Raw genomic sequence first — 21,161 nt, forward strand, 5'->3', positions numbered from 1 at the left:
GCATCTACAAATCTAAGGAATCTAGCCCGCAAAGAATATAGCAAATGCCTGGGTCGGAGACCATGATGACCCCAGAGAGTGATGGATAGAGTAGCTGCCAGATAACCTTTCAGGTCCATGGAAGTTCACTTGCTCTTCTTGCAGTGGATTCTGTGAAGGCCTCTTGAATCCCTTCCCTCGCTGTCTCTACCCTAACCCTTTACTTATCGTCTATCCTGACTAGGTGAGTCCTGCATCCAGTTTTATCCCCTAGAATCGGACACTCAGAGAAGTTTGGAGAAAAGCTGCCAGTGAGTAATACTCATGTTTGTCTATACAAATGGTTCTACTAACCTCATGACTATATTAATTAGATCTAATTAAGAAAGGATTGAAGGGTATGTAATTTCTGCAGTTTGGTAGAGAATGCTGAGGAGTTTTCAAATGCCTGTTAATCCCTTTAAAGCCAATTCTGATTAGCTTCCTACCACTCCATGAAGTCTGAGGTAGGAGATGGACTTAAATTGCAGCAGAAGAATGCAGGATCTAGTTACAATGTAGCTATAAAGTGCTGCCTTGTCTTTGCCCCCTGCTCAAAATAAAGCTGTTACCTTTCTAGCCCTGTCCGCCATGGTGCTTAGCAGCCGGGGATGCATGGTCTCAGACATGTTTACCAAGTAAAACACTGACTTGAGGGGCGCCTGGGTGGCTCAGTCATTAAGCGTCTGCCTTCGGCTCAGGTCATGATCCCAGGGTCCTGGGATCGAGCCCCACATCGGGCTCCCTGCTCAGCGGGGAGTCTGCTTCTCCCTCTCCCACTCCCCCTGCTTGTGTTCCCTCTCTCGCTGTGTCTCTCTCTGTCAAATAAATAAATAAAATCTTTAAAAAAAAAAAAATTGCAGCAGAAGGAATTTGTTTGTTGTGAAGAATTTCTTTTTTTTAAAAAAGATTTTATTTATTTATTTGAAAGAGAGAGACACAGAGAGGGAACACAAGCAGGCGGAGTGGGAGAGGGAGAAGCAGGCTTCCCGGGGAGCAGGGAGCCCACGCTGGACTCGATCCCAGGATCCTGGGATCACCACCCGAGCTGAAGGCAGACGCCCAACGACTGAGCCACCCAGGCGCCCCAGTTGTGAAGAATTTCTTGACCTAGGAAACAAAATTGTGAAATGCTAGTAACTATGTTTATTTTTCTTGGAGTTCTCAAAAAATTGGGCAAAAAGTCACCTCTGAGGATGACTTAGATCTACACCTACCTGATAGTCTTCTGTCCCAAAAAGTGAATTACATTATTCCCAGAATGTGAAGAATGGTAGGATCAATATTTTATGGAGGAGGAAATGAGACATGTCGACAAAATTGGGCTGTGGAGAAGGGAGAAGAAAAACTAAACTCTTAGAATAAGCAATTTCTTTCCTTTAATGTGCATCTATCTGTTGAGTTGTCATCCAGTTTGCCCCTTGTAACTGGTTCTCCCCTGCAGAGTGGGTGTATCCCACAGGAGTGTTCTCCCAACAGCTGTGTTCATGGCAGGTGGCCCTGCTTTTATGGGCATGGCTGATTTTTCCAGGAAGGGCATCTCACCCAGATTGGGCCGACGGCTGTTCCTTGGGAATTAGAAATTAAAATTGAGGGGCACCTGGGTGGCTCAGATGGTTAAGCGTCTGCCTTCGGCTCAGGTCATGATCCCAGGGTCCTGGGATCGAGTCCCGCATCGGGCTCCCTGCTCCTTGGGAGCCTGCTTCTCCCTCTGCCTCTCTCTCTCTCTCTCTCTGTCTCTCATGAATAAATAAATAAAATCTTTAAAAAAAAAAAAGAAAAAAATTAAAATTGAGGGACTAGAGGAGAAATGGTAACATACAAATTTGCAGGGTGTTCATGGCTATATATTCTATCATGCAAACCACAAAAAAGAGAAAACAAGTTCCAAAGAGAAAATATAGAAAGGAGCAGATACACAGAAAGGAGCTGAAATGGAAGATGAATTTTGAGAACTGTTCAAACCCTTTGCTGAGATGCCTGCATTCTTGCCCTCAGGTTCCATGGAGCACTATTCTGTCTTAAAATGTAGTGTTTATGTGTTTTACTGAAGCTAATTCCAGTAGGTTTCTGTCACTTGAATCCAAGTGTCCTCATTTACATGAGGTGCCTGGGTGGCTCAGTTGGCTAAGTGTCCAAGTCTTGATTTTGGCTCAGGTCATGATCTCAGGGTCATGAGATGGAGCCCCGAGTCCGGCTCTGCGCTGGGCGTGGAGCCTGCTTGAGATTGTCTCTCTCTCTCTGCCCCTCTCTCCCTCTCTCCCCTCTGCCCCTCCCCCCCACAATCATTTGTCCCCACTTGCACATGCTCTCTCTCTCTTAAAAAAAAAAAATGCACTTAATTTACACACTTTTCCAGAACTGACCAAAATGATCTCCTTGCTAAAAGCCCCTCCTTTGCCCTCAGTCAATACATAATTGGCTGTGTTGCCTGCACACCCATCTTGAATGAATGGGTCTAATTACTAATTATATGACCTTGGGACAGTTCCTTAACCTTTCTGAACCTCATTTTTATCGTGTAAAATAGATCGAAGTTTTAAAATTTCTTTTTTTTTCTTAAGATTTCATTTATTTGCGAGAGAGACAATGAGAGACAGAGAACATGAGAGGGAGGAGGGTCAGAGGGAGAAGCAGACTGTCTGCTGAGCAGGGAGCCTGATGTGGGACTCAATCCCGGGACTCCAGGATCATGACCTGAGCCGAAGGCAGTCGCCCAACCAACTGAGCCACCCAGGCGCCCCTAGATCGAAGGTTTAACTGTAAAATGGGGGAAATATCTATTTCATGAGTAGAACTTTTCAGAACACTTTACATGTATTATCTCATTTAATATTCACATTAACCCTATGCATAAGTCCTCAATAAAAGTTTGTAATGATTGGGGCACCTGGGTGGCTCAGTTGGTTGAGTGTCTGACTTCAGGTAGACCCCCGGCCATGTTCCCTCCAGACCTACCTCTTGCACTTCCTTCCCAGCATAGATCTTGAGTTTTTCCGCAGTTCTCCTCTGGATGCTTTATGTGCACTCTCACGTCTGTCTGGGCTTTTTCTTTTTTTTTCACTTTTTTTCTTTTTTTAGTGGCTCCACGCCCAGTGTAGGGCTTGAACTCAACCCTGAGATCAAGAGTCGCATGCTTTACCAACTGAGCCAGCCAGGTGCCCCCAGTCTGGGCCTTTTCAATTATTTCTTCCTCTCAACTCTGCCCCACCTCTATCCCTTTCCCTTGTCTACCTCGCACACCTTCTTCAGGACTTAGTGTGGAAATCACCTTCGACAGAAATCTTCCAGATGGCTCCACGGCTTCAATAAGAGCCTCTTTTTTGTCCTCCTTCCTGCCTGCGCTTAAGCCATTATAGCACTTCATTTTATTGGATTACTTTTTACTTCTCTGGACCCTAAACCCTTGGACTGTAAGGCATTCCTAATATAACAGTCCTGTCCGCAAGGAAGGGTAAAAGGAATCTTAACTTCTACAGTAGTTCTGGGGTGGCTGCCACATAGAACTTCAGCATGTATTGTTGGGGTCCCAACACAAATCATTAGACAAAGACAGAGATTGGAGACCCATGGTGAATTAAGCTACTACTCGGGAACCACAAAGATACAAGTCATGCCAGAAAAAACTCCCCACAAAACCCAGGAACCTTGCCTTGCAACTGTTTCCTATGTCAGGGTATGCACATACTTACTTGGTAAAGAATACATGTGAAGCATCTATACTACTTCATGTGTCAAGGGTTATTAGTGAGGGGGCACAATCATGAGCAAAATAGCATTCCTACCTGACCTCTATCCTTCAGAAGGGGTTGGATTATGGAATAGGGGGATTAGGCTCTATAGCATGAACTCTGGTTTCAGAGCTTTAGAGTTTAGTGGGAGAAATCGACGTCAGTCAAAACCCATACACATGTGTAATGAAAACCTTGATACATGCTCCAAGGAAAATCCAAGGTGCTGTAAAAGCTTGTATCGCGGGCACCTAGATGGGAGAGTAGAGGGCAAAGGTGGGGCCACTTCCTTGAGAAGGTGAACTGTGAGGAACGATGAAAGACTATATGGGAATTGACGAGGCTGAGGCTGCGAAGTGGGGTAAGAGTGAGGAGATTTCCAGCCTGAGCTGAGGTGGGAGGGAGGTCAGCCCCTGAAGGCACTGGAAGAACAAGTGTGGTGAATGAAGCACTTCCAGAGGAGGGCAGAGCACCTGGAGGGGCAGGCAGAGGCTGCCTGGAGGTGTTGCGGGCCTGAATTTGCCTTATTTTGCCACGGACACGTTTGCTCCTCTCAGGACAAATCATAGGGGAGAATCCTGTGTGTGGAGTTCCATCGTCACCCGGCTGTGACTTACTACTGATCGATCAGTCTCTGATCAAACTGTGGTACATGAAAATCATCGCCCCAAAGCCCAGAATCTTTAGTAAAAATGTCAGGGTCCCCAGAATATTAAGATAATGTTAATTGGAAGAAAACAAGCCTTGCCTCCCCTCCTGCCTTGCTCCCCACCCACCTTTGGTGCTACCTCAGATCTTTAAATAATGTGATCCCTCTGGGGTCTGTGACATAAAGATGGCTTCTCTTTCCTTTCATCTGTTTTGGAGCTGAGAGGGATTGGTTAGGAAGGACGTTCCCGCTCTTCTTCAAGGTCTCTCTGAGGGCTCTTAGCTCCTAGTGGTTTCTCAGCCCTCCTGCTCTGGACTGGCTGCCCCCACCTTGAACCTGAGGCTCTTTTCTGTCCTCACTACAAGTTGTATGTAATATGTGTGTGATTATATGTATTTGATTTCGAAAGTGTCCTTGTAGGATCCTGCCGACAACTCTAATTTCTTCATTCCTGCCTGACCTCTATCCTTCAGAAGGGGTTGGATTATGGAATAGGGGGATTAGGCTCTATCCAGGCTGGGAAAGACTCCTTTCTAGAAGGAATATAATCTTGGCATGTAGCCCAGGAACTGGGAATCAAATTGGGAAAAAAAAAAAGACCAGAAAGACTGTGCTCCTGAGAGCTTCTAAGCGGAATGGACTATGGACTCTGAGAAACAAAATGAGGGTTCTAGAGGGGAGGTGGTGGGGGGATGGGTTAGCCTGGTGATGGGTATTAAAGAGGGCACGTACTGAATGGAGCACTGGGTGTTATACGCAACCAATGAATCATGGAACACTGCATCAAAAACTAATGATGTAATGTATGGTGATTAACATAACATAATAAAATAAAATTTAAAAAAATCCGGTTTCATTTCTTTAGTTTCATGCATTTTTCAGGCCAGGAAAGCCCGAGGCAAACATGTATTTAAAAAATACTAGGTGTTGGGTTGCTTGGGTGGCTCAGTCGATTAAGCTTCTCTTTTTTTAAAGATTTTATTGATTTATTTGACAGAGGGAGAGACAGCAAGAAAGGAAACACAAGCAGGGGGGTGTGAGAGGGAGAGGCAGGCTTCCCACTGAGCAGGGAGCCGGATGTGGGGCTCAATCCCAGGACCCTGGGATCATGACCCAAGCAGAAGGCAGACGATTAACGGCTGAGCTATCCAGGCACCCCTAAGCGTCTGACTCTTGGTTTCCATTCAGGTTATGATCTCAAGTTTGTGAGATTGGAGCCCCTGATCGGCTCTGCGCTCAGTGGGGAGTCTACCTCTCCCTCTCCCTCTGCCTCTCCCCCTACTCACGTGCTCTCTCTCTCAAATAAAAATAAATCTTAAAAATATATATAAAAAATAGGTGTGAAATAAATCAGAGAAAGACAAATACTGTATGATTTCACTCATACGTGGAATTTAAGAAACAAAACAAATGAGCAAAGGGGGAAAAAAGAGTGAGCAAGAGGCAAACCAAGAAACAGACTCTTAATTCTGTAGACCAAACTGATGGTTACCAGCGGAGAGATGGGCGGGGGGGGGGGGGGGGGGTGGGGGAAACGGGTGATGGGGATTAAGGAGGGCACTTGTCCTATGAGCACCAGGTGATGTACTGAAGTGTTGAATCACTATATTGTACACCTGAAACTAATATTACACTGTATGTTAACTGGAATTAAAAACTTAAAAAAGAAAATAAAAAAAAAATTTAGGGGCGCCTGGGTGGCTCAGTCATTGGGCGTCTGCCTTTGGCTCAGATCATGAGCCCAGGGTCCTGGGATCGAGCCCTGCATCAGGCTTCCTGCTCCGCGGGAAACCTGCTTCTCTCTCTCCCACTCCCCTTGCTTGTGTTCCCTCTTTTGCTGTGTCTCTCTCTGTCAAATAAATAAAATCTTTAAAAAAATTAAAAATAAAAATAAAAATAACTCGGAAAAAAATAAATGTGTAGAATCAAAAATAAATAAATAGATAAATAAATAAATACTAGGTATTATAGATAACTGTCTTATGCCAGTCAAGACCGCATTGACCTGCCAGGCCTCTAAGGCAGTTGAGGACACCCCTTACCTTCTCAGTAGTGACCCTGAAATCCTTCCCATTTGATACTACTCAGCATTGGTCTACAGTTTGTTCATCTATAAAATAGGAAAGTGTTTTTCTTGCTTGGTTTTTGTTATGGGTTGAATTGTGTCCCACCAAAATATTGGAGCCCTAAACCTCAGTACCTCAGAATGTAACCTTACTTGGAAATGGGGTCTAATCAAGTTAAAAAGAGATCTTTAGTGTGACCTAATCTAGTATGACTGATGTCCCTATTAAAGAAGAAACTTGGACACAGAGACAGACACAGAGGGAAGGTGACATTGAAGAGACACAGGAGGAGACAGCTGTCTACAAGCCAGGGAAGGCCTGAGGCTACCAGGCCTGGAACAGGTCCTTCCCCTGCTCCTTCCCTAGCAGCAGGGCCCTGCTGATACCTGGGTATCATTTGCATTTTGGCCCCCAGAACTGTGAGAGAATACATTTCTATTGTTTTAAGCCACCCAGTTTGTGGTACTTACAGCCCCAGGAAACAAATATAGTTATTTTAAAAATTAGACTTTGTAAGTTTTAAAAAAATATCTCTCCAGATAATGATTGTTTCTTCTCAAAGTTCAGAACTATAGAGGGCTAAGCTACGTATTGTGTATGTCTAACAAAGATGAAAAAGGGCAGAAATAACCTTTTTCTAATCTGGTTATGGATGGGAGTTCCCCATGTTAACTGAAGCCTTAAGATTTTCTGCTTTGGAAGAGCTTGAATAGCTAGGTACTTCCTGCAAGATATAACCCTATAAATTACAGTTCTGTGAGTTTTCAAACGTGTATGTCTGTACGTAGAAAAAAAGACTACAAGGATAATGACTGAGATATTTAGCAGAGGTTATAGAATTACTGGTAATTTTTTTGTGATTTGCTTATTTATTTCCCAAGCAAATATGTGTTATTTTATTAATCACTATATTATTAAATATAGTGACTATAAACAAAACCTAGTATCATTTTTTTAAAAGATTTTATTTATTTATTTGACAGAGACACAGCGAGCGAGGGAACACAAGTGGGGGAGTGGGAGAGGGAGAAGCAGGCTTCCCGCCGAGCAGGGAGACCGACATGGGGCTCGATCCCAGGACCCTGGGATCATGACCTGAGCTGAAGGCAGACGCTTAACGACTGAGCCACCCAGGCGCCCCCCTAGTATCATTTTTTGTTTCAGATTCTCTTGGATAGGCCCTACTTCTGGGTATAAAGGACCTGTCAAAAGATGTTCAACCATGGCAATCTGTTTTCTTAGGGAGAAGGGTGGTCGTCCACATCCCAAGTTTGATCTGTATTACCATTTCTTCTTTGCTGTCTTCTGGCTGGTGGTGTTTTCCACTGCAGTCTACTGTAGGTACACTAGGAAGACTTGGCTGTAGTTAGCGTATCATGGTCAGTAGCTTCATGGATTTTGATTGAAAGTGTCTGGACTATAAACCTATCTTTGGGTATATGTAGGACTACTAAAATTAAGCACCAACTCCTAGCTACTGATATTGGGAATAAGTAGGTTGAGTATGAGTTGCTCTTTGTTGACGGTAAGTGTGCCCATTCTTTTACTAGAGTATCACTGCAGACACATTTATGCAAGATAACTCTCTCTAGAAAATCATTGCCGAAGGACTGGGAATAAAACTTTGGAGAACTGCTCTTCTGGTGGTAGAGGCTTGTTCAAGGGCCATGTAAAATAAGACTAGAACTTTATGGAGAAATAGATTGCCATAAAGCACACTAATGTAGACAAGTCTGGATGATGGCCAAGCCAAGTGAGCAGAATTAGGCCTTGGCTTTCTTTGCCTAATCACAATTAACTTAAGGTTGTAACCCTTCCCTGCCACCCCCCATTAATTCATCAAAAGAGATGGGGGATAATACAGCTCATTGGGAGGATAATTTACCCTGTGGATGTGCCTTCTTTGATTTTAATATGAATATTTAAGTGTCAGTCTTTTGCCTGTTATTACTTAATATCCCCAGAGTTGTTGAACTTGTTCTACTTGGTCTCCTCAGCTCTTTGTCTACAGATACTCAAACAAAGCATAGAATGTGTATTCTTCTCTAGGATCCACATCCTTAGCTTGATAGAGCGCTATTACCTAGTACCCAAAAAATGATCACTTCCTCGAGGTACCCATATATGCACAGCTTTGTAAATAGAATGCTGGAGGGATTGGTATTTGGGAATTAGCCAGCACAGTGTAAGAGTTCAATCTTAATTTTTATGGTAGAAAGTCAGTAGATATTTTCTTTTTTCTTTCATTATAAAAGACATTCAGTTTTATTATAAAAACCTGAGAAAATTTCTTTACATAGTCATATGTATAGTTTGGTACACTATTTTCTTCTTCTTTTTAGTTTCAGAGGTAGAATTTAATGATTCATCAGTTGTATATAACACCCAGTGCTCTTTACATCAAGTGCCCTCCTTAATGCCTATCACCCCGTTACCCCATCCCCTCCCCACCTCCCCTCCAGCAACCCTGTTTGTTTCCTAGAGTTCAGCATCTTTTATAGTTTGCCTCCCTCTCAATTTTCATCTTATTTTATTTTTCTTTCCCTTCCCCTGTGGTCATCTGTTTTGTTTCTTAAATTCCACATATGAGTGAAATCATCTGGTATTTGTCTTTCTCTGACTGACTTATTTCGCTTAGCATAATACTCTCTAGTTCCATCCACGTTGTTGCAGTGGCAAGATTTCATTCCTTTTGATAGCTGAGTAATATTCCAGTGTGTGTGTGTGTGTGTGTGTGTGTGTGTGTGTGTATACACACCACATCTTCTTTATCCATTCACCTGTCGATGGACATTTGGGCTTTTTCCATAGTTTGGCTATTGTGGACATGGCTGCTATAAGCATTGAGGTGCGGGTGCTCCTTCAATCACTGTGTTTGTATTCTTTGGAAAAACACCTAGTAATACAATTGCTGGGTCGTAGGGTAGCTCTATTTTTAACATTTTGAGGAACCTCCATACTGTTTTCCAGAGTGGCTGCACCAGCTTGCATTCCCACCAACAGTGTAGGAGGGTTCCCCTTTCTCCGCATCCTCACCAACATCTGTCGTTTCCTGACTTGTTAATTTTAGCCATTCTGACTGGTGTGAGGTGGTATCTCACTGAGGTTTTGATTTGTATTTCCCTGATGCCGAGTGATGTTGAGCACTTTTTCATGTGTCTGTTGCCCATTTGTATGTCTTCTTTGGAGGAATGTCTGTTGATGTCTTCTGACCATTTCTTGACTGGATTTTTTCTTTTATGGGTGTTGAGTTTGGTAAGTTCTTTATAGATTTTGGATACTAGTCCTTTGTCTGATAAGACATATGCAAATAATTCAGTAGATATTTTCTTAAATTAAAAATATCAAAATAAAAGTGTATGCATGGTATTTTAAAGTATGGATGCAAATACTTGAAGAAATGACTAAAATAGTTTGTTTAAAAAAAAAGAAGCACTGGGTGTTATACGAAAACAATGGATCGTGGATCACCACATCAAAAACTAATGATGTATTGTATGGTGACTAACATAACATAATAAAATTTTTTAAAAATAAATAAATAAATAAAAAGAAGCAATAATTCAGAGAACTTGTTACCTAAGGGTAGGAATGGGATGAAAGGGGTAGGGAATGGAGTGACACTTCTCTGAGTACATCTTTTTGTATAGTATTGACTTTTACAACCATGTTAACATTTTACTTGTTAAAAAATAAAATAAATAAGAATGTAAAACTCCTAAATTGAATACAAACAGAAACAAATCCAACTGATTTCAAATAAAAAAAAAAAAAGATTAACACAAGCAATTATTTAGCATAATAACTTGACTATGTACCTTCAACCTTCACATGGAAGACCCGCAAACAAATCTTGGAACTTTACTAAAAGGTTGTTTTTTCACAGTGATATGAGTACCACAATTCTGAAGCTATTGAAGGATGGAGCAAAATTGAGCAAATGAGTGAATGATGATTCTCACTGTTGGAGACAGGAGATACAAATATGGAGCAGGAAGAATCCTGTGCTATCTGATTAGAATTGCAGATGTCAGTATGAACTCATTTTTAGTAAGTGTACATTTTTCTAAGTTCTGAAAGAGCTCAATAGCAATGACTGTATCTTAAGTCAAGATCTGAGTCAGGTACTGTTGTCTACTTAATAAAACCAGCACTCCTTTTTTGTTTTTTGTTTTTTTTTTTAAGTTTTAAGTAGGCTCCACACCCAACGTGGAGCTTGAACTCATGACCCTGAGATCAAGAGTCACATGCTCCACCAACTGAGCCAGCCAGGTGACCCTAAAACCAGCAGTCCTTGGAAAATGGCTGATTCCTGGTCTGGGATAGGGATAGAAAAGATGAGCCTGGAACATCTTGTTGTACCAGAAAGTAAAGGGGTATTCAAAAATATATTCAGGATATGTCGGAGGATCACAGGGGTCATCTTTAAGGGGCTCTCACTGCTTAACTTTGTGACAATTTTAGCATCAAAATAATGACAGTAATGAATTTTAACCAATTATTAATATAAGAGTTCAGGAGTCCAGGGGCACCTGGGTGGCTCAGTCAGTTAAGCATCCACCTCTTGACTTCAGCTCAGGTCATGATCTCAGGATCATGGAGCTCAAGCCCTGCCCTGTGTCAGGCTCTGTGCTCCTCAGGGAGTCTGACCCGAGATTCTCTCTCCCTCCACACCCCCCCCCCTAAAGTAAATAAATAAATATCTTAAGAAAAAAAAAAAAGAGTTCAGGAGTCCATAATGATAATAAGTAAGTGAGTAAAGAAATGAAGAAAGAGAAAGAAAGGAAGAAGGAAAAAGTCTGACAGTGGAATGCCAACCATTTGGCTATTATTATAGTAATAACTTATTTGGGTGAGGATAAATAAATAGATGCTGCAATTAATTGGGTGAAAACTTGATGACCCACAGGAAATTTACATACAATCAAAGTCACTTCCTTAAAATTATTAATTACAGAGGGGAAAATAAGAAATTTATAATAGAGAAAACTAGCGGTGGGTACATGGGGGAGCACTTTAATTAAGTAATCAATGTAAATGTGGCAAAGTGTTAACAATTGGGAAATGTGGGTGAAAAATAAGGAATTTTTAATACTATTCTTGCAACTTTTCTTTAAGTTTAAAATTATTTCAAAAGAAAAGTTTTGTGTGTGTGTGTGTGTTTTTTTTCTTCTGGCTCCTTCCCTGATACTTAAAAAACTTTTTTCCCTTCCCACACCCGCTCACAATCTGGATTCCTTACTGGGCAGGAGTGCACATAATCTCAAACTTCTTGGTGAAATGGCATCAGGGAGGTGGAGGTTAGTAGCATTTACAATGGAAATGAATGACTGGGGCTCCAGCTGGGAGCAGCGAAGAGGAAATGCTCTGTTTTTTTCTGTTGCAGTGTCTGCCCCACCTTCCCTGTCCTGGAGGGGGAGGGAAGGCTTTTAGTCACAAGAATCTTGTCATCATTATTTCATCTTAATCTGGTCATTGGTAACTGAGAGGAAAAGGGGAAATCACAAAGGTAGCGAGATGGTCCTGTATGCACACTGTGTATCAACACCTCCCTTCTTAAAAGACCAGAACATGCAAATGTGTGTAGGATCTCTCATATAGGTGGATCTATCAAGCGAACCCGAGACCATTTTCTTTAAAAAAACAAACAAACAAAAAACTTTTCATTTTATCTATTTATTTTAGTAATTTCTACACCCAACATGGGGGTCCAACCATGACCCTGAGATCAAGGGTTGCATAAGGGTTGCATGCTCTTCCAGCTGAGCCAGCCAGGGACCATGACCATTTTCTTATGAATGTGTATGTGTGTGTATTTTTTTTTTTTTTTTTGTAATCTCTATGCCCAAAGTGGGGCTTGAACCCATGAATCCAAGATCAAGAGCCACACACTCTTCTGACTGAGCCAGCCAGGCTCCACGCATTTTCTTATTTAAACGCTTTGCTTTGGACTACTGTACGGTTAAATTTCTTTAATATCCAGAATAATACTATTATGATACAGAGAAGCAGCCTAGTCCCACATCCTTTGTTGTAATTCCAGTATTTACAGTAGACAACTGGATATTCCAATCCAGAGATTAGGTACAGATTTCACAATTACAAAGAGGCAAACATCAGCATTGCTCTTAAAGGACATTCCCCTAAAGGAACACAGCAGAGAGGAATATTTAACAAAAATTGTACTGAAAACAGATTCCCTGACAAGCCATCAAATTCACAAAGGGAAACAAACTACAATGTTAGCAACATAGCAGCATCCAGTAGGTAACGAGTCAAAGCTGTACATAGGTTACCATACACAGAGCTTGGGAGACTGGGGGCATAGAAGGCCTAAAATCTGAAGTCAGCCCATGCCCCACCAACCCACCCACCCACCCGCGAGGTCCCTGTAGTTTACAATTGGATCTGTTCATGCTGGGGACCCCACCACAGGCCCTATTCTAAAGAAATCTAGTTTCTCCTAGATTTTTTTTTTTTTTTTTTGGTTTATGTCAAGGGACATAGGTAGCATGTAAAATTGGCTGCCTCCCCAAACCAGTGATAAAAAAAGGAAGCATAGGCCTCTCAATTAATTTCACTAAAGATAAACAGAAAAGGCTAAGTCCTAGAAATTGTGGAATATGAAAAATGTGCGCCAGTGCCCCCCCCCACCCCGTTCCACATTCTTTTGTATGAATTAACTTGTATCTCTCTCTACTGTGAACGGTGAATGCCCAATGTAGGTTCAGAGTGCTCTTGGAGGGATTTTCATTTTTGTCAGGAATCAAAGTCTTAACCTAAAAGAAGCAACTGTTTGTCTAGAGCTGGTAGAGCAGGTTTGCTTACGAAGTCACGCCCCGTTGGCATCACCCAGGCTTGAGAGCATCTCTCCTGGAGAACTGAGCCAATTAATATTCTCTACGAAATTCTTGGCACGTGTCAGCCTGCCCTTCGCAAAGGCTCAGCAGCTACACTGCTTCGAGAATGTTTCAGCTCCACATCATCAAGTCCCCACAAGGCTTGGGGAGAGGCCTGGGCACACCTGCTTTGTCCTACCCCTCAGCCTTCTTGGGACTTGGTTGGTGGAAACCTTCCTAGACTCAGGGACATATGTCATTCCCAGGACCACTAAAGTGACTCTGTTACATCCCCGCAGCAAATGAGGCTGCAAACAACTGGCCTACGTGAAGTGAACTGAAGTCTGGAGATGTTAAAGCACAACTGCAGATGTAATCGGCCGAGGCTCTGTCTGACAGGAGGGCCTCATCTCTAAAACCCTCACTGTGCATTGCTGCTGCTTTGTGTGTCTTTTATTCATTGTGTGTGCTGTTTTATGGTTTATTTCTTGCACATTGGTGTCGTCTCAGAATTTTCAAAAAACCCCCCCTGGATTCAGTTTGTTTATATACAGAGAGATTGCAGTTAAATTTAGTTTTTGATCATTTTGATCCTCTAATGTATGATATTTTGATAACCTTTATTTATTTTTAAAGATTTTATTTATTTATTTGAGAGAGAGAGCATGAGAGGGAGGAGGGTCAGAGGGAGAAGCAGACTCCCCGCCGAGCAGGGAGCCCGATGTGGGACTCGATCCCGGGACTCCAGGATCATGACCTGAGCCGAAGGCAGTCGCTTAACCGACTGAGCCACCCAGGAGCCCCCGAGGATATATTTTTTAAGTAATTATAGTCATAGTAATTATAGTAACTATAGAAATAGTAATTATAGTTGCCGTTGTGAGAGAAAAGAATTATGAGACATCCCTGCCCTTTCCCCTTCAAAAGGAATGGCTTTTTTTTTTTTTTAAAGATTTTATTTATTTATTTGAGAGAGAGAATGAGATAGAGAGAGCATGAGAGGGGGTAAGGTCAGAGGGAGAAGCAGACCCCCCGCTGAGCAGGGAGCCCGATGCGGGACTCGATCCCGGGACTCCAGGATCATGACCTGAGCCGAAGGCAGTCGCTTAACCGACTGAGCCACCCAGGCGCCCTTAATAACTTTTATTTTTATGTATTACTGTGATCTACGTTTTGTTTTCCAAGATGAGGCTTTCATTTTTAATGACTATAGCCAGCTTCACTGGACCTCAACTGTACTTTTCTGAGCTTCTCATTTTTGCTAGTGAATTTGGGAATGATAAGTCATTTCTGAGCCATGATTTGAAGGACCTATTAAAAAAAAAGAAGGAAAGAAAGAAGAAAGGAAAGAAAGAAAGAAAGAAAGAAAGACAAAGAAAGAAAGGAAAGAGAGAAAGAAAGAAAGAAAGAAAGAAAGAAAGAAAGAAAGAAAGAAAGAAAGAAAGAAAGAAAGAAAAAAAGAAAGAGAAGAAAAGCAAGCCTTTCCCCTGCTGTCCCTCCAAGCAGCACTTCTGGCTGAAGGCAGCACGGTGACCTGCTTGTGCCTGGTTGTGACCTTTGTCTGGATGAGGGAAATCGGAGGCAGGCAAAGAGTTCTGGAAAAATTTCGGAAGCGTGGGGTGAACCTAAATTTGTTTTCCACATTTTGTCTCAGGTTGGCCTTGTGACGAAATTAGAAAGTAATGCCTCTGGGGACGCCTGGGTGGCTCAGTCGGTTAAGCGTCTGCCTTTGGCTCGGGTCATGATCCCGGGGTCCTGGGATCGAGTCCCGCATCGGGCTCCCTGCTCTGCAGGGAGCCTGCTTCTCCCTCTGCCTCTGCCTCTCTCTCTCTCTCTCTGTCTCTCATGAATAAATAAATAAAATCTTAAAAAAAAAAAAAGAAAGTAATGCCTCTGAAAACAAAGGAATCGTGATTACATAGCCCAGAGAAGATCTTTATGTAGTGAAGTAGTCTTCCTTAGAACAGAGCATAAATAATTAAGCTCACGTGGGCACAAAATAGAATATACAATATTTGTTTAGATAAAAGGAAAAAATACCTACTGGTAAAAACTAACATAACAGGGCGCCTGGGTGGCTCAGATGGTTAAGCGTCTGCCTTCGGCTCAGGTCATGATCCCAGGGTCCTGGGATCGAGTCCCGCATCAGGCTCTCTGCTCCTTGGGAGCCTGCTTCTCCCTCTGCCTCTCTCTCTCCATCTCTCATGAATAAATAAATAAAATCTTTAAAAAAAACCCCAAACTAACATAACTGTGGAGACTTGACCATCTTTATTAACAGAGTAGAGCCCCTCTATAGGACGCGGGGGGATCAGGTTTCAGTGTCCTTCCAAACCCAGGATTCTGAGAGGAAGGATGGTAACCTGGGGACCAGCATGGTTTCAGTGGGTACCAGGAACTGGCATCAGTTATGAAAGGAAAGAGCAGAGCTTCACTCAGATGTAAGGACAGAAAATGTACCACAGTACAGAACACATAATAGCTGCATAATACTGATCAGTTTATAAACAAATAGAGTCTTAGAAGCCGGTTGAACGTCACTCTTGTTAACAGGCGACATGGTCTCCCAGTTCTCACTGGTAGGAGAACAACTTCACAGACACATACATATTGCACAAAACCTCAATACTGGTTTCCACAGGGAAGGTTTCCACCCAGTCCCTGCTGCTCCCCAAAGGTTAGGGAACAAAAGTTCCCTACGTCACTGTTCATCGTGACCCAGCATTCCTCCTCCTGGGAAGGGACACACGTCTGTCTCTTCAACGGCAAACTCCAGTGGCGTCAGGTGACCTTGGTCACAGGCAAGAATCATTCAATATGGTAGCACTTGTGGCAGCTGTGACTCCTTCCTTTTGGTGACAGATCTTAAGCCTTTTCAAAGTCCGCAGGTGCCCCAAATGGCAGATGTCTTTTTTTTTTTTTTAATAAATACACCAGAATCAGCTGACCCATCCTCAAAAGAAATTGGCCACAGTTACTCTTTTGAGGGGATTTGTTAACTCTTCAGGGGAGCTTGCTGTTCCCCTGCCAGTACAACTTCTCCTCTACTTTTTTCTTTTTCCATCGACAGAGGAGCAGCATCTTAAAGGTCTTCCTGAAGGTTCTGTTGCAGAGGGCATAGCAAATGGGGTTGATGGTGCTGTTGACATAGCACAACCAGTAACCCAAGTGCCACAGGGTGACTGGGACACACTTGTCACAGAAGGTGGAAACCAGGACCATGATGTTATAAGGGGTCCAGGTGATGATGAAGGCCAGGAGAATGGCACTCAAGGTCTGGGCTGCCTTCCTCTCCTTGACGAGGACCATTCTCTTTCGTTTGGTCATTTGATGGCTGAGGTTGGGATCCAGGCCTTTCGTCGAAGGGTCCTTGGACACTGGGAAGGAGCAGGGCATGATTTTCACCTTGCGACAGCCGTTGTTGGTCTCCTGGGTCCCATCAGCTTTCACCACCAGTCGAAACTTATAGGCCACACATTTCTGACTCTTGGGTCTATGAGCAGCACCTGGGGACAAGAAGTATTTTTGGGTGTCACAGTCATTTTTTTCAGCTTGAGCTTTCACAAACGTGTCCTTGGTCTCTTCGGCACTGAATTCTTCCCTCGGGCTTTCCTTGGCCTGACTCTTGTAGACTACTTGGAAGACAGGGTCCGTGGCGGGCTTGTCCTCATCCTCCGAGGAAGGGTAGCTGTTACAGGTGGTGAGCTGCTCGGCTTGGGCCCACTCGGTGCTTGGGCCAGTGGCTTGGGATGGCTTCCCAGGGGTGGAGGTGCTCCTGCGGGAGGATGACCAGGAGGCTTGGTTCCTTTCCCTCTGGGCCAGTGTGGGTCGAGGGCAGCTAAAGCAGGACGTCAGCAGAGCCTTAGGAGCCGGCTTTCTTGGCTCCGCTTCGGCCATGGAGTCAGAGCCCTGGAGGTCAGCCAGGTCCTTGGTCCGCTTCTCCGTTTCCCGGTAGATCCGGCAGTAGAGGATCGTCATGACAGAAACAGGGATGTAGAAGGCAGCGATGGCAGTGCCGAAAGTGATGGTGGGCTCGGACAGAAACTGGATCTGGCACTCATCTGGTGGTACCGTCCGCTCCCCAACCAGGTACTGCCAGCAGAGGATCGCTGGGGCCCAAAGGATGAAGGAGATCAGCCAGGCCAAGCCAATCATGATGCCAGCCCTTTTTGGGGTACGCTTGGCCCGATAGGTCAGAGGTCTTGTGATAGAAAAGTAACGGTCAAAACTGATCACCAGAAGGTTCATGACGGAAGCGTTGCTAGCCACGTAGTCCAGGGCGAGCCAGAGGTCACAAGCCAGACTCCCGAGCACCCAGCGTCCCATGAGGATGTAGGTAGTGTAGAGGTTCATGGAGAAGATCCCAATGATGAGATCTGCACAGGCTAAGCTGAGCAGGTAATAGTTGTTAACGGTCTTCAGCTGACTATTGACTTTGAAGGAGATCATGACTAAGACGTTGCCCACGATGGTGATCAGGCTTACCACAGCGGTCACAGCCGCGATGGTGATGACTTCCCACAGCCCATGGCGTTCCAAAGGCTGGTGACTTACTGGGGTGCCATTGACAGTGGTCGTATTGTGGTAAGACTCGCCTTCCATCCTTAATTAGGGTTAAGTCTTGGGTTCTAGACCATATCTTTTCTATCTCACCTCTTCTTGGTCAGCATCTGAAAGAGAAGGAAATATATTAGCTCCACTCACCAGCACGGATCTTTTTTTCCACTCATGGTTTATCACTTACAGCAGGATAGTAAATGTGGTCACACACATATTCAGAGCGAGATGGTGAAATCTCTCAAAGTTTTGATGACAGTTTGTAGCCTCATCATCCCTTTGCTTTTTAGACGGACCAGTGCCTGAGAGCCTTTCTTGTTCTTGAGGCTGCTGCCCTCTTGTGGTTCCAATGGGCAATTAAAAGAAGAGGTGAGCTGTGACGAGGCGTGGGGGAGGAAAAGGAGATTGGGTAACTGGGGAGCACTAAAGGGAAGAAAGCAGGTGATGTGAAGTCACTTTTGATCGCAGCGGCCTTAGGGGCAGAAACTCTGTTTTTTTAAGTTCCCAGTGATAAGTACCTAGTCTATCATGCACTGGGGAAAGAGACAAGTTGTATCTACTCTATATCCCATTACTAAACATTATTGAGTTTAATTACAGATTCAGTTATTAAACATTATTGAGGCATTGTTGTGAGGCAAGACTGTCTTATGATACTTCTCCATGACTTAATATACGAACCCCCCGTGTGCACAGAGGGGTTGAAATTTTCCCCAGCTACTGAAGATGATGACCTCCCCCCATTTTTGAGCCATTTGTGATGTAGTAGAAATGTTTTAAATTATTTTATTTTCTGATTATAAAGTAATATTTCCTTGTAAAAGTTCAAGCAATGTCAAAATGTATAGCTTAGAAAATAAGCCTCCTCTGACTCAGTCTTGCGGAGGTAATCAATGCTTTCCCCTATGTGCATACTAACAAATATTTAAATACAATTATTTTTAAATGAGTGACTTTTCAATGTTTACACCCCGAATTTTGTTTTTCACTTAACAAATCATCGTGGACATCTTTTTTTTTAAGTTTTTTTTTTTTTTAAGTAATCTCTACACACAATGTGGGGCTCAAACTTGGACCCCAAGGTCAAGAGTCACATGCCCCTCCGACTGAGCCACCAGGCGCCCCGATGGACATCTTTTGTATCAGCATGTCTTTTGGATCAGAGCTCTTTTTTCATTTTAATGACTGTACATTATCCCACTTCATTGATATAATTTAGTCAACACCACTGACAAATTCCAACTTTTAAAAATAAAAGTAAATTTTTCTTTTCTTTTTTTTTTTTTAAGATTTTATTTATTTATTTGACAGAGAGAGACACAGCGAGAGAGGGAACACAAGCAGGGGGAGTGGGAGAGGGAGAAGCAGGCTCCCTGTAGAGCAGGGAGTGCGATGTGGGACTCGATCCCAGGACCCTGGGATCATGACCTGAGCTGAAGGCAGTCACTTAACCAACTGAGCCACCCAGGCGCCCAAATTTTTCTTTTCTAGATTAAACATCTATGTACATGATAAAAAGCTTCAATGGCTATAAAAGTGGAAATGGTAAAAGATAGGTCTCCCTCCCACCTCTGACCTCCAAGCTCTCAGTCTCCCTTTTCTGGAGGTAACCAGTTACCACCATTTCTTATTTTTCCTTCCACAGATATAATATATGCATGCAATATGTATTTGATGATATATTAAATTTTTTTAAAATTAAGTAACCTCTATGCCCAAGGTGAGGCTTGAAGTCATGACTCTGAGATCAAGAGTCGCATGCTCCACGGACTGAGTCAATCAGGTACCCCTGAAAAATACCATTTTAATTACAAAATTCCAGGCACCATGATATGATGATAGATAGGGAAGGGAGAATCTTCTTAATGCCATGTGGGCAATCACTGCTCTAATGACAGGTCCTGACCCTTCTCTGATAACAGTAATTGATATAAAGATGACAAATTTGTGAAGGGCTATGGATTTTCTTGACTTTATTTTATATTTCCAACTACATTGTTAGATGTTTTTCTAATGCCTCAAATTCAATATGGAATCGAATTGATGATATTGTCTTGTACCAGAGGCCAGATTCTTCTGACTTTCTGATCTTGTACCCTCTTCCTTCACATCCCAACTAATGCAGTACAATTTATCCATGAAATACCCCTCTTAAGGGTCCCTTTCCATTCCTGGTTTAGCCTTGTGTTCCTGTATACTGATAACCCCTTGGTGTTATCAACGTTCCAAAGACGGCAAAGTACATTGGATGCCAGGTCACTAGACTGACTCCCAAGCACCTGGCAGGCCTGAGTTGCTCTACACCCTACAATTCTCTGGGCAATTTCCATCCCAGACTGTCTCGAGTTGACAGATCTAAGTCTCACCGTGCAAGACAGATCCCACAGAAATTCCTTCTTTCTTCCTTCCCCCAATCAATATGTATTGAATGTCTTTTATGTGACAGACTCTAATAGTGGGGATACCATGGAACAAGACACTGGTGGGGGTATAGATAAAGAAGCAGGTAATAAATGGCAGGGGGCTGGCACTGCAAGCCATAGGGCACACGGAAGGATGGGTAAACCAGGCCCGTGGGGGAGGGGCAAAGAACTACTTGAGGAAAAGATGTCTAAGCTGAGGCTTGAAGCATGAATGGGCTTTATCTAGGCAAAAAGGGTGTGTGTGGGAGGGCTGGGGAAAGAGCGTAGCAGCCTCAGAGGGGATTGTAAGCCCAGAGGCAAAAGGAGGCATCAACCTCAACAGCACTGATCATCTGGAAAATGCAAATCAAAACTACAATGAGATATCACCTCACACCTGTCAGAACCGCTAAAAATCAACAACACAGGAAACAATAGGTGTTGGAGAGGATTTGGAGAAAGGGAACCCTCTTGCACTGTTGGTGGGAATGCAAACTGGAGCAGCCACTCTGGAAAACAATAGGGAGATTCCTCAGGAGGTTAAAAATAGAACTACCCTACAATACAGCAATTGCACTACTAAGTATTTACCCAAAGAATACAAAAATACTAATACAAAGGGATACATGTACCCTGATGTTTATAGCAGCATTACCTACAATAGCCAAATTATGGAAGCAGCCCAAGGGTCCATCGATTGATGAGTGGTTAAAGAAGATGTGGTATACATACATATATAAAATGGAATATTAATCGGCCATAAAAAAGAATGAAATCTTGCCATTTGCAATGATGTGGATAGAACTAGAGTGTTTAATGCTAGGTGAAATAAGTCAGTTGGAGAAAGATAAATATCATATGATTTCACTCATGTGTGGAATTTAAGGAACAAAACAAAT

The 21,161-nt window shown here is 43.1% G+C and overlaps 1 protein-coding gene and 1 non-coding gene across 2 annotated transcripts; one reads left to right on the top strand and one right to left on the bottom strand.

The window, feature by feature from the left end:
- Positions 1 to 516: 516 nt before the first annotated feature.
- On the top strand, positions 517 to 647 carry LOC118003775. The gene has a single exon (XR_004677409.1). It is a non-coding gene; the product is annotated as a small nucleolar RNA SNORA63 (small nucleolar RNA).
- Positions 648 to 16,245: 15,598 nt separating this feature from the next.
- CHRM5 (cholinergic receptor muscarinic 5) lies at positions 16,246 to 18,565 on the bottom strand. Its single transcript, XM_034994886.1, has one exon. It carries the CDS (start codon positions 17,903 to 17,905, stop codon positions 16,307 to 16,309), a length of 1,599 nt encoding a protein of 532 aa, XP_034850777.1. The 5' UTR covers positions 17,906 to 18,565; the 3' UTR covers positions 16,246 to 16,306.
- Between the last annotated feature and the right edge of the window lie 2,596 nt (positions 18,566 to 21,161).

This window comes from Mirounga leonina, unplaced genomic scaffold, assembly GCF_011800145.1.
Source record: "Mirounga leonina isolate KUSES-001 unplaced genomic scaffold, KU_Mleo_1.0 Mir_91, whole genome shotgun sequence".
NCBI lineage: Eukaryota > Metazoa > Chordata > Mammalia > Carnivora > Phocidae > Mirounga > Mirounga leonina.